Source organism: Aphelocoma coerulescens, chromosome 17 (assembly GCF_041296385.1).
Source record: "Aphelocoma coerulescens isolate FSJ_1873_10779 chromosome 17, UR_Acoe_1.0, whole genome shotgun sequence".
NCBI classification, from domain to species: Eukaryota; Metazoa; Chordata; class Aves; order Passeriformes; family Corvidae; genus Aphelocoma; species Aphelocoma coerulescens.
In genome coordinates, this window is record NC_091030.1 from 1486493 (window position 1) to 1500053 (window position 13561).

At 52.2% G+C, this 13561-nt stretch overlaps 1 protein-coding gene across 5 annotated transcripts in view; it reads left to right on the forward strand.

The window, feature by feature from the left end:
- The window catches only part of NSMF (NMDA receptor synaptonuclear signaling and neuronal migration factor), a 43889-nt gene extending 38240 nt beyond the window's left edge, over window positions 1-5649 (forward strand). For all 5 annotated transcript variants that reach the window (XM_069031459.1, XM_069031461.1, XM_069031462.1 and 2 more), the window contains 3 exons: window positions 592-694; window positions 1074-1149; window positions 2935-5649. In XM_069031459.1, the coding sequence (XP_068887560.1) occupies window positions 592-694; window positions 1074-1149; window positions 2935-3032 (277 nt within the window). In that variant the 3' untranslated portion in view covers window positions 3033-5649. The remainder of the gene's footprint in view (window positions 1-591; window positions 695-1073; window positions 1150-2934) is intronic.
- The last annotated feature ends 7912 nt before the right edge of the window (window positions 5650-13561 follow it).

The window sequence follows — 13561 nt, forward strand, 5'->3', positions numbered from 1 at the left end:
GCCCCCCAAAAGTCTGCCCCAACCCTCTGCCCAGGGGAGGGGGTTGTGTTTCACATCCCTCAGGCCCCGAGTGCCTGCTCACAGTCACTGCACGTCAAGTGGATGTGACTGTGAGCAGCACCAAGCACGGGCTGACATGGAGCTGCCTGGGCTGTGTTGTCTCACTCAGAACAATCTCTCCAGCTGTTCCCTGCTGATTTCATGCCCTGGAAATGAATCAGTGCACTGATAACCCTCGTGTTCAGAAAGGGCAGTTGTTGATAGAGATGGGAGAGAGGAAGCTGGAGGGGATGCTTGGTAAAACTGTGCAGAAGCACTCCTGGGGGACTTTGCTCCCTTCTCCTCACCTTGGAGCTCCCTTGGCTCTGGGCTGCTCCTCCTTCTCTACCACATGATTTGGAGCTGTTCCTCAAGCCCTGGGTCTGCCCTTGTTCTTCCTTGTCTGAGATCCAGTGGCTCTTCCTGAGCAGTTTCCTGCCCAGGCTACAAACCTTGGGCCCTGTCTGAGTGGTGTGTGCTCACATCCTTGGCATTAATCATGCCTATGAAGAGAGGGAGATTTTTTCAAATTATGTGTTCTGTTTTTTCCAGCTTCTGGAAGAGGTTGAGCCGGCTGATGAGTAAAGTCAATCCTGAACCAAATATCATCCACATCATGGGCTGCTATGTTCTTGGAAACCCCAATGGGGAGAAGGTAGGAGCTTGTGGGTTGCCCCTGGAATGTCTGCTGGGCCCAGGGAGGCCAGAGTCATGTCAGGAGCTCTAAACCTGCCTCTTCTGCTGGGTGGGAACGTGCTGCTGTCCTGTCCCACGGGGGCTGTGAGTGGGAGAACCACCCTCTGGATTGTGCCTTTCCCACGGGGCAGGGGAGGAAGGATTAGTGAGTGCAGGACAAATAACTGAAACCTTTGGGGAGAAGAGTCCTTCAAAGCACTTGGTTTATTTATTTACTGGTGAGATAGATGTTCTAAGAGACAGGAGTGGAAGGTTTTCCTGAACAAAGATGGGCAGTTCTGGGTGCTCAGGAGTTGTCATTGTTTTCAGCTGCTAACTTTGATCTGTTTTCCTTTCAGCTATTTCAGAATCTGAAAAACTTAATGAATCCTTATAGGGTTGCCTTTGAGTCTCCACTTGAACTATCAGCTCAAGGTAATTCATTTCCTTGCTAACCAGTCTGCCTCCTTCAGGGGGCATCTTCCTGAAAAAACGGTGTTGACTACTTTAAGTCCTGCCATGGTCTTTGTTTTTCTTGTAACCACCTTGAGTAGTTCAGCTGCTGCCCCTGGTTTTCCCCTTGCAGTTCCTGCACGTGTTCACATTTCAAATGCCCTGCTTGTTGTGCCTGAGGCTGCAGAGGCCTCTCCCAGGATCCTGGCAGTGCAAAGGAGGCAGCTTTCCAGGCTGAGTGTAGGAGAACCCGTCATTATTAGGGCATGAGGAGTCTGTGAGGAAATGCACTTGGGGCAGAACCTTTTCTGTAGCCAGCTATGCTGGGGTCTCTTCTCTAGAGCTCAAACCACTGACACCAAGTCAATTGTGTCAACAAACAACTGGGATATGGCCCATCAGAGCCATTCTACAGCTCAGTCTGCTGGCCCTTTTCCTTTTTTTTGCCTGTAGCTCAAGATATTTCAAGAAGCTACAGTATTTTTCCTGTTCTCTGGTCAATGTCAGTAATTTGCAGTGCAGTTTCACAAGCAACAGATTCTGAATTTGCCCGTGTTCTTTTACCTTTGCTGGAGTCCTTGGCAGGTAAAACCATGCAGGATTCAGCTGTGGGCACTTCTCTGCTGCCCACAGCACTGGCCCCAGCACTGCTGGTTTTTCTTACCTCCCTTCACCCTCAGGAATGTGCAGGAGTTGAGCACATTGGAGCTGTGCAGAGTTCACAGAATCGCAGAGTTCACAGAATCACAGAGTCACAGACTGGTTTGGGCTGGAAAGAACCTTAAGGATCCCCCAGTTCCAACCTCTCCATGGGCAGGGACACCTCCCTCTAGCCCAGGCTGTTCAGTTCTCTGTGCATGATCAGTTTGGCTGCACACAGTGCCTGCACACAGATCCCACAGCAAACATGCTCTGATGTGTCCAGGAGCAGCTTGCAAGGAAATTCCGGGTTTGTGGGCAGCTCAGCAGGCCAGGCAGTGGGTTCTGTGTGCAGGCATTAAGCAGTTGAGCTTTCAGGAGGCTGGGCTGAAGAATACGTCTGAATTTTTCCCCTTGATCAGTCTGGCATGCACTAAGAGTAATCCTTTGCAAAGTCATCTAAAACTAATCTTAATCAGGCCTCACAAGTGAAAATCCCCTCCTTGAGCCCTGTCTGAGTGCAGGGTTGTTTGCCCTTGTGTTTTCAAATGCAGTTCCTGAGCACGGCCTTCGCTCTGTGGCTGCCTGTGAGACCCTCTTCGGTCAGAGGGGCTGGGGGCACAGCTGGCACTGGTGTGTCCTGTGAGCTCACTGCTGGGGGCACAGACAGGAGCAGTACAGATGACCTGGTCCTTTAAAAAAATACGTATTTTTTAATTTGGATTTTCAATGTTAATTATTTTTAGTGTTTCTTTACAAGGAGTTAACTCTTGGTTTGTAGCCTCTGAAGTCCCCGTGCCTCATGCAGGCTGTGGCTGATCCTCTCCAGCCCCCAGCCCCCCTCAGCACTCAGAGCAGAGAGGCCGAAGTCTGGAGACAGACTTTGTGCTCAGTTCCTGCCCCCGGGGACAAACCCTGCCAAGGGATTACAGGCAACTGTTCATGGCTGAGGAGATCTAAAAAGATGTTTGGTTCTCACGGGCCCCTCCGCGTGCCCAGTGTCAGCCTTGTGCCGAGGATGGGTCCCTGTGCCCTGCCCACAGCTGGGCTGGGCGTTTGTGCTGCTGTGTTCTGTCACCTCTCCCTCATGCTCCAGGGTGTGACCCCTCTGCCTCCTTTCACTTCTAGGTAAGCAAATGATTGAGACCTACTTTGACTTCCGCCTTTACCGCCTCTGGAAGACCCGCCAGCACTCCAAGCTATTGGATTACGATGACATTTTATGAGCTGGAGAAGACTTTGCGAGAGGAAGCTCATCACCAGTGTCCAAGAAGTCATGCTTTATTGCAGAGAGACTTTTTTATTGGCACAGGGAGCCCTTCACAGCCCTACAGGAGGCAGCAGCGCTAAAGGGAGGGAAGGAGGAGCCCTCGGAAGTGTCGGGAGGAAAAGTCTCCTGGGCCAAGAGAGACTGGAGGGAAGGGGGTGCCAGTGACACCTCGCTGGCCTCAGTCCGAGCCGTGGGGCCTCAGGAGGAGCTGTGTGAAACGAGGACAGGATGGAGTTCCTGGCAGAACTGAGCTGTTTTGGGTCAGAATGGGCCAGATTTGATTCCAGGTCCTTTTAAAGACTTTTGAAGCTCAGGTTTTCTTACAAAAAAACCACAAACCCAGTTAACCCGTGCACTACAGTGAAGAAGTCACCAGAGCACAGAGGGAGCAGGGGGTTGTCCTGGTGGGACCTTCTGTGCTGGGAGTCCTGGAGAGCAAGGACTGCTACACCTACTCCTGCAAGCTTAGAGCAAGATGATCCCGTTTCCATGTGAATATATACTGGGATATAGAATTGAAATCTTCTTTTTTTGTTTGTTTGTTTTTGTTTAATAGAAAATAAGTGCAATTTTTATAGCGAGGGAGGGGGTAAAATCCCTCCTGATATTTAATTAGTTAAAACTAACACACCATAACCAATAGATGAGGTATTTTCAGTCTGCTTGAAAATATATTCAGAATGGTAATATATCTTCTGTAGACATATTTAATCACCAGCAAACATGGTTTTAACAAGTTAGCAGACCCTGCATGTCTGCTGCATTGGTTTGGTTCGTTCCTTTCAGAGTAGCTGTGCTGCACTACCTGTACCTGCTCTCACGAATGTATAGTTCTCCTCCAGTTAGCCACAACTTCATTACTTTCTATTTTGCTGCTTGCAAAACTATGGGACTTTAGTTTTGCTGAAATACTTTAGGTTAGAAACACGGGAGCTGGCTGGGAAGCCTCGGTCAGGCTCGCTTTGGTATAAAAATGAATTAGAAATTAACAGCCATGGTAATTAATTGTTCATGCCAGTGTTTTGCTGTGTGTTGGCAGAGGAGCTCTCTTCCCGTGTGGGGAGCACTGAGGCATTTGGCAGAAATGCTTCTGGAGGGACACAGCACGGCCTTGGAGCATGAGTTTGACTCTTCCCTTTGTTCACTTGATTGCCAGTTGTTTGTGCAGAACCCGCCCCTGTCCCCTGCTACAGGACCTGCTTCTTGGTCTGAGCTGCTCAGCCCCTGCCTGTGTAGGACAGAGAAAACCCCGAGCTCTGTCAGAGCAGCCTGAGGGCCCAGGTCTGTACTTGGTATTTGATGGTACCTTTTGGAATCTATTCATTTTTTGTTTGGTTAGGTAAGGGGTGCTGTTTTGGTTTTGGGAATGGGGCTTTTTTCACATTCTGCTGTCCTTTCAGAGGACAAATAGTACTTAGAGTCTGTGTAGGTCACTGGCAATTCTGGGAGGTGACACAAGTTATTTCTTTCACAAACAAAGGAAGTAGCAGGGAAGGATTACCTTATTTTCCTGGTTTCCTGGTATCTAAAATTTGTTGATTGTGAAGGAAAATACATGTACAAATCTTCTTTTAACTACGTACAAAGAGAACTAGGTGTTCTGATCTGTGGAGTCCTCCTTCCCCTGTGCCATACCTGTGGTTGTAATTTTGGGGAGCAGGCCCCTGGCTAGAACTGCTGAACCCTTTACATTTAGAGCAGTTTTATAGCAAAATTTTTGAAGAAATAATGTACATACAGTAAGGAGAGGAATAGGTGGAGAGAGATGGTTTAAAGTCACTGAAAGCCACACAGACAGGTGTGGGCTGTTGCCTCCCCCTGGTTGGGAGCTTTGGTAGCCACGTCTCATCCCTGGACTCAGTCAGGTTTGCCAGACTTACAGTGAAGGGGAGAACAGGCACCAGTCTGTAGCTTTTGGAAGAAAAAGCCAGATGGAAAAAAAAAAAAGAACCCCAAATTTATGCCAATTACTATTTAACATTGGAGCTTCCACCAGCTCTGCGGTGAGAGGTGGGAGCCAGAGGTGCAATGGAAGCACAGAGTCACGTTATCTGGAGAAGGAAATGGTTGTGGGAGAATTAAAATGCTGACACAAAACTCTCCCCCTTTCTGACCCTTTCACCTCCTAACTGGAGACAGGCAAACTGTTCTTCCTTCCTCTTTCTCAAATCCCAGTTCAGTGAACTTGGTAGCATGAATGTAGCATTGTGGAACTATTGAAAATCTTATTTAACCCCCAAAGGGCCCATTTATGTATCCACTTGAGTGATTTCTCTGTAGAACTATTGTATATCCTCACTGACTGCTTGTAGTACTTGGGGTGCAAAGTAGAAGGTAGATTGTACAGTAATTCCTGTGGGAAGGTGTGTGTTGGAATGGACACTATGGACTGTTCTCCTGGTGCAGTTTATGGGATAATGACAACTGATGAAGGCATTTCCCTCCAAAGATCTATATTCCTCATAGCTTGTGATGTTTATGACATGAACATATTTTTTCCTTTGTAGCATTCCTTTGCCTAAAGAGATGAAATTCTCTCAGAGCTGGGATTGGAATAGAGTTGTGATGTTTGATGTCCTGTGTGTGGCAGCATTCTTGGCATTAACCACTGGGGACAGAGGAAAACACTTTTATTCCCCTTTTTCACTGGTGGAGTTTTTCAGGCGGCTGCTGGGAAAGGAAGGGGTCAGCAGAGGAAAATAAAAATTGTAATTGTTTAAACTTTAGAGGTAAAAATAGAGACTGGAACTTCCTCAGTCAGAGCAACCTGTAAAGGATGAGCCCAGCATGGTCCCAGCCAGGTCAGCTCCGAGGCCCAGTGTGTTCCTCACCCCCTGTACCCCTGCAGCATCTCCTGGGAATGCCAGGGCAGCATCCATGGGCTCAGCTCCCTGTACCCCTGCAGCATCTCCTGGGAATGCCAGGGCAGCATCCATGGGCTCAGCTCCCTGTGCCCCTGCAGCATCTCCTGGGAATGCCAGGGCAGCATCCATGGGCTCAGCTCCCTGTGCCCCTGCAGCATCTCCTGGGAATGCCAGGGCAGCAACCATGGGCTCAGCTCCCTGTGCCCCTGCAGCGTCCCCCCAGAGGTTCTGGGGCTCCCCACAGTGCCCTGCCCGGGGCAGCTGTGGCTGCTGGGCACAAAGGACAACCTGTCCTTCCACTCCTGCCTGCTCCTTCAGCTCTCACCACCCTGCTCTCGGGGTGTGTCTGACACCAGCTCTCTCCTGTGCCGCCGGCAGTTCCGTGTGACTGGGCTGGGTGAGGGCTGAGCAGCAGCAGCTCCATCCCCACTGCCCTGTCCCACCAGGGAGCTGCTGCTGCTGCTGCTCTTGTGTGCTCTGAATTGCCTTTAGCAGGGCCAGGAGAGTGGGGCTGCCTGGTTCACTTAAGAGAAGCAGCTCAAACCCAGATGGCTGAATCGTGTGCCAGCCCTGGCTATTCACCAGCCACGGCTGGGGGATTTGTGCTGCCCTTGCTGAAGGCAGTGTTGGAAGTGACCTCCAGGCCTTGCCTGGGTAAATGTGTTATCACACCTGTTAAATGTGATAAATGTGTTATGGCCCGGGCTGGCAGTGTCACCTTTGGGAGAGGAGGGTGGCAGGAAAGGGCCTCAGCTGTCCCAGCCCTGCTCCTCAGCCAGGCTCATGTGCTGGGAGTGGCCCTGAGGATGTTCTCTGGTGCCTGCAGGGAATGTTCACTCGGCTGGAGAGGCCCAGGGGGTTCATTGGCTCTGTGGATGTGCCACTCTTCCTACACAGGGGCTTTCAGAGAGGCTTTTCTCTTTTCCTCTTGTTTGGCTGGGAAGGAGAGGGAAGAAGAAAATTCAAGTTACCCATGGGATGTAGAAACAGGTAGAAACACATAAAGCTTTTTGCACCTCTGCTCGTGCTGCAGCCACCAGCTTCCCCTTGCAGCTGACCTCCAGGCCTGGGGAGGGAAACACGAATTCCCAGATAATCCCTTCCTGTTGAAAAAACAAAAGCAGAAAAATCCTTGTAGCTCCAGCAAAACCTCTGACTGCAGAAGGCACCCAGCCAGCTCATCCTGCCTGTGTGAGGACTCTGCTGTGGGATCCCACCTGAGCCCATGGAGGGGCTCGGCCTCTGTGCAGGAAACTGGGAAGGAATTTCTTCTTCATTCCTCAGCCTGGATTTGCTGCCTGGAGCTCAGCACAGGGTTCCTGCTTCTGGTGGTGTGTCCATGTGCTCTGTCCCGAGCTGGGGGGGATGCTCTGTGTGCAGGGCAGTGTGAGGCAGGGATGTGTCCGGCTGCATGAGCAGTGCTCTGGATCCTGGCACAGATCCACCCCACAAATAGCTCCTGCTGCTCCTGCCTTGCTGACCTGTGCCTGGGAGTTCCTGTTCCCAGGCTCTGCTGGCAGGGCTGCTCGGCACCCTCAGCAGCACAAGTGGGGTTGGCTGCAAGAATGGAAAATGCTGGTTTTAAACAGCCAGCCTGGCAGGATCTGGGAATGGGAGTGTGGTCCTTAATCCTGATCCCATCCTTAATCCCACTGGAGGTGGAATGACAGGCTCACTCTGCTCTCTTGGTCTGAGTGTAAACATTCAGCCCCTCACAAGCCAGTTGGAGTCACACTTGGATATTATAAATGTGTCAGTCCAGGATAAGATACGTTAATTACTGTATGAGTGAGAAAATGCTTCCAGGGCCCTTCCAGTTGGCACCTGCTCTCAGAACCCTCCACTGGGGATGTGCTGGGCCGTGTCCTCCTTCTTGGGGGACCGGGCCCCACTGCCAGGTGGGCTCAGGTAAAGCTCAGCTCAAGTAAAGCTGAGTTGCTCTGTGCTCTGGGTTTTGCTGTGCCAGTCTCTGGAGCTGGGGACAGCCCTTCCCGAGGATCCCAGTGTCCTCCCAAGGGATATTGAGTGGTGATGTCATTTTCCACGTCATCTGTAAAGACTTGTTTGTGATCCTGTATTTTGTCCCACTGACCACAGCGTATCCCTGGCTTTCTGCATCTTCCATGGAAGTGTTTTTTAATTCTCGTTCTGGAAATACAAGCCAAAGTCAACTGGAAACTGTTACTGGCCGAGTCAGCCTGTTAATGATCTCCTCTCTGGGAGCTGGGGGAGTAAATGGGTGGTTTGATGGCCGTCACCCTGGTTGGGATCATTGTTATTCCCAGGTGCTCCTGCTGTGTCACCGGCACAGTTTATAGTAAGAGAACCTCTTGCTGGGCAGTGCCTGAGCTGTCAGGGAGCACCAGGAGCCAGCAGCAGCTTTGGTTCAGAAATAACTTCAGCCCAATTTACTGCCAGTCGGTGTGAGAAATGTAAAGACTGAAAGGAATAAACATTGTGGACATTAAATGTAAAGAATCCGTCTGAAGAGAAACTACATTGCTTCTTTCCATAAATGTTTAGTAAATATTAAAGAACTAATGCAACCTAATAGTTTTTCCCAGTATTGTATTGCTTTTAGAGTATCCATAAAAGTGACAGAGATAAGGACAGATAAGACCCATCACAGGTTCTTGCCCCATATTCCAAGAACGGGGACCATTACTCAGTTCATTGGGCATTCCAATCTCCCTTCCTTATCTCAGCATCCCAGTGGCCTGGTGATAGTCACAGCAGGAGTGGCCCATAAACCTTTAGCAGGAGGAGCCTCTCTGCACTGCTGAGCTGAGAGAGAGACCCCCAAGCCCCCGATGGAGCCACGTGTTGGTCCCATGTCCCCAGGTGCTGGTCCCGTGTCCCAGGGTGGCCCCTCCTTGGGCACAGCCCCTGCCCTGCTGCCCTCCCAGGGTCGTGCAGGGATGTGTTGGGTTGTACCTGGGCAATGTTTCTCACCTGGGTAATGGAGCTGCAGCTGCTGCTGAGGCTGTGGACTGGCCACTGGACCAGGGACTGGTCACTGCCACCGTCCTCTGGTCTCTGGCTCAGAACCAGCTCAGATGCACATCAAGGGGGTTCAGAAAGCTTCAGTGAAAAGTGGGGGGGTTATGAGAGAATTGGTTTTTCATTTGTATTTTTAGTGCTAATTCTCCATTGTAGTAGTACAGACCCACCTACAAGGTGCTGGAAAGGTGGAGCTGGTCCAGAGCCGGGAATTCAAGGACAGGGATCTTTGCCCTTACCTTTGAAATGCCCTAAAAGCCTCACAGATAAACACAGCCAAGTGAGGCCCCTGAGCAGGAATCCTACTCCCTGCTGTGCCCCTGTGCTCAGACCTGGCTTTGCTGGGGTTCAGGTGGGGGTGGCCAAAGGAACCGAGCGGGTTTGGTGTTCCCCATCCCAGGGAACCAGGCTGGAGTCGTCCCCAAACGTGCTGAATGGGCTGTAGCTTTTCTGCTGTGTGTTTCCTGTTGGTTTTTAATAACACTATTCCTGGAACTGGGGTGACTTCAGTTGTGATACAAAGCAACAACACAACCTGAGCTCTCAAGGGCTTGGAGCCAGCGCCCTTCTGGGATCTTTTTCCCCTCGGAGTTCAGGCACCAGTTTTCATTTCCAGCTCCCTTTGCTTCTGCAGAGTGAAGGGACATCAGCAGCTCTCTGAAAAGAAAACTCAGTGCCTGAGTAGCAAGCAGAAAAGGAAACAGTGAAAACGTGTCTGGTAAATGTGGGGAGGCAGAGGTTATGTCCAGTAATGCCCCTAAACTCTGAGATGACCGAGCAAGTTTCTTTCAGCCGAATGAGAAAAAGAAGCAACGTTATCAAAATAATGGGGGGAGCCCCAGACCACTGAAGTGGAATTGATCAGTTGACAAACCTTGTGAAGATAAACCACTCTGCTGATCCTGCCTCTGCTCTCTGTGGAGCTCAGAGGGAGCTGACAGTGTCCTGCTCCTTTCCCAAACCCAGCTCGAGTGCAGGGCAGCGTGGCTGCAGCCATCTGTGCTGGGGGCACACTGACCAGCACTCAGAGCCCTCCTTGCTCTCCCTTCTCAGCAGGAAGCTGAAGGCACAGTAGGGGCATAAGGAGCTGGAAATGCTGGGCCCAAGAGAGCCCTAGGGTTAGAGAGCCCAACCTGGGACATGCTGGTTTGGGGCCAAAATGGTCTTGAGGTTAATGGAGAGCTTTGAAAACAAAGACTGTGATCTCCGAGCTCTCGGTGGGCCCTGGAGCAGCAGGTTGGCTCCTTGGAAAAGCGAGGAGGAGGTTACAGTGACCCCAGCACTCTCACTGTGGTTTCTGGCTGCTGCTGCTGTCCAGGCGTGCGGCCAACCCTGCCTGGCTCAGGAGCCCTCTGCCATCTCTGCTGCCTCGGGTTTCTCTGGGGCTCTGCTGCTTTGTGTGGGATAATCAGGCCTCGAGTACACGACTGTTTCTAGGGCTAAAGACATGATTTAATAAAAAGAGACATTTCTGGGAAAGCAGGTTTTTTCTTGTGTGTTTTTTTTGTTGTCGTTCTCTGGCTGAATTTATAAACCCAGGAAATGGCACTTGGCAGATGCTGTGTGAGGGAAATGATGTGTGATGAACCCGTGGTGCAGGTGAGGGACCTACGGGCACTGGGCACCTGTGAATGGCAGCAGCTGAACACACAGGAGCAGAGCTCCAGAGGGCCAAGAGGCCCAGGTGCAGTTAAAGGGGAGGAAAGCAAAAAATCCTGATAATTTAAACAAGGGACAATCTGAGAGCCATAAATCCAGTCATGGGGTTAGGACAGGGATAGCACAGAGGGATTCAGGTTCCAGCAGCATCTGTGGCTTAGTGAGCATGGGGTGCTAAGGGATTTTACAGTGCTTTAGGGATTGTGCCTCTTCTTGGGAGGAAGGCTAATCCCTGAGCACCCTCCTCGACACAGAAACAGAGCCCTGGAGGAATCCAAGGGAGGTTAAAGGCCTGGTAAGCCCCCTGGGGAAAACAGACCGGCTCCAAAACACAGCACGGCCCCAGGAGGGCAGAAGGCAATGAATGGATTCTGATAAACCACTTTCTATCCCACGGGCCTGTTCGACTGAATTGCCAAAGGGAGCAGCCCTGGCTTGAACTCCCAGCTGCAATTTTCCCCTTATCGCCAATGCTGACAGTCACCTGCTTGTTCATCTCCTGATAAATGTGGTAACTGCAGCCCCTCAGCACAAAGAGAAACAGGCTGGACAGCTCTGTCATTTGAGCCATTTTTCTTCAGCCCTGGGATCTCTCAGCCTCCATTCCTCCATCCTCCCCATTAGGGGACATTCTCCCTGTGCCACCACCACAGTGAGGTGGGACATGCCATATCCACCTCAGCTGTGTGACAGATGACAGAAATCACTTTTAATCCCTTACCACCCACTGCACAGCCTTGTGGCACCACTGGTGCCTGGAGGGCCTGGTGGCCAGAAAGATGGTCTTGATATTCTTTATCCTTTATCCTGAAACCATTCCATGTGTCCTGGTTTGAAATCAGCACCATGGGGTACAAAGTCAAATTTGCTGGAGACGCCCAGTTACAAGGGATTATTTTCCCTATTGCTTCTTCCCTCTCCCTTTGTGCTCTGTTACACACAGTGGGTGATGGACACGAACCAGAGTGGGAGCTGTGCAGGCGACCTGAGTTGAAGACCACAGAGTCCTGCTGGGCCCTGCCCTCTCCCTGTCCCCTGTCCCCTGGCTGTACTTGGGGCTGTCCCAGCAGATCCAGCCCCCAGTGCCACGTCCCCTTGAAGCTTGCAGCCACATCAGCCGTGCCCTGGCTCTGTCTGTGCTCTGCGGTGGCACTCTGCCATCACAGCCTCCCCTGTCATCATCACACCTGGGTTTTGTAAGCGAGCATTCCTTTCCTTCTTGTGCCAAAATCCGAGCGGGATTCCCGGGAGCCTCTTAGCACCAGCAGCCGGGCACTCCGCCGGGGTTCCCCGCCGGTGTAAACACAGCGGAGCAGGGGATTAGCTCCAGAGCACTGCTTGCCGGCCAAGTCTCATGCCCAGCTCTTGACACTGTTTCACTGACTCAGCCGAGGACTGGAGCAGTTGACAGAAATGATAGAAGGCTCTCAAATCCTGACTGGCAGGGGAGGGGATGAATAATGGCTGGATTTATTGTTTTGTTCTAAAGGCGGGCGGGCATGCAGTGAAACTAGCAGATGTCAGGTTCAATGCCCACAAAGGGAGGCGTTTTCTTTGCGCCAGGTGCAGCAAAACTGTGTGGGATTCATTATTTCAGGATTTACGGGCTTTACACAGGCTCAAAAGCCAACCAGACAAGACCACGAAAGAGAAATCCATTGAGATCTCGGAGTACAAAGGCACATTGTTGGCTCTGGACGTGCCTGAGCCATGAGTCACCAGAGGCGGGGAAATGTCTCTGCCCGCTTGCCCCGCTCTTTATCCTCAACCCCGGGCATCCGCTGTGGCCCGGCGAGGGCTGGAGGGGGATGGTGCGTGATGGACCTGTTCTTGAGGCAGTACGGCAGGTCATGTGTGAACCTCACATCACCCCGGAGTTATTTAAGGTGAAAGGCAAGGCGCTGCCTCCTCCCCAGAGCGCCGGTTCACAGCAGCGCAGCTCCGCGGGGCACACAGTGCAGCTGGGCACGGGCAGCTTCAGCAATAAAAGCTGTCTCAGTGGTATCATTTCCAGGTCTCGTTTAAAGAGGGTGCAACTGCTCTATTGTGGCTCGGGAGTGCAAAGGTAGGAGCCTTATCAGCAGGGCACGGAGCTGCTCCCGTAAACGCACCTGGGCTTTCGGCAGCGGGGGCAGCCGCCCGTGCCGGGTGCGGCTCCGGCACCGGCACCGCTCCGAGCCCTGCCCAAAGGTTATTTTATATCACGGCGTGCCGGGTCCCTCGCGTCTCCCAGGCGAGGATTTGGGAGGTGTGGGAAGTGCTGCGCTGCCGAGCGATGGTTTCCTGATTGCACACACTTCCCAAAGGCACCTGCGGGCGGCTGATAACAGGCGCTGACTGGAAATAACGCCGCGGCGGCACTTTTGTGTCCAACAAGTGGTTGTCAATGAATCACTGAATCACAGAATAGCTGGGGTTGGAAGGAACCCCTGGAGATCATCCAGCGCAGCCCCCTGCCAAGACAGGGTCACCCGGAGCAGGTGACACAGGAACGCGTCCAGGTGGGCTTGGGATGTGTCCATAGAGGGAGACTCCACGACCTCTCTGGGCAGCAAAGTGGGGAAAATATTCTCCCGCTCTGCTGCAATGTGCCATGGAAAGCTCCACTCGTGTCCATCAGAGCTCTCCCTAAAGCGCTCCTCTGCCGGCCTGGGTAGCACAGACATTGCTCCAGAGCCCAGGGCTGGTTCCCTGCCCGCCAGGGCTGCTCCTGCCCAGGCACCTGCTCCGCCTGCGACTGTGGCCAGGATCCCACGGGTGACCCCGAAAGGCGTTTTTTGCCCTCAATTGGCACCACGCACACCAGTCCGCGATGGGGGGATGGGCAAATATGGGTGTTTTGTGTGTTTTGAGATTCTGGGTCTGTCACCATGGCTCGTGTCCCGGGCCGGAGGTCTCCTGTGTGTGAGGGGAGGGCGGTGCGGGCGGCGGGGCCCGGCCGGTCCCCGACCCGGGGATGCGG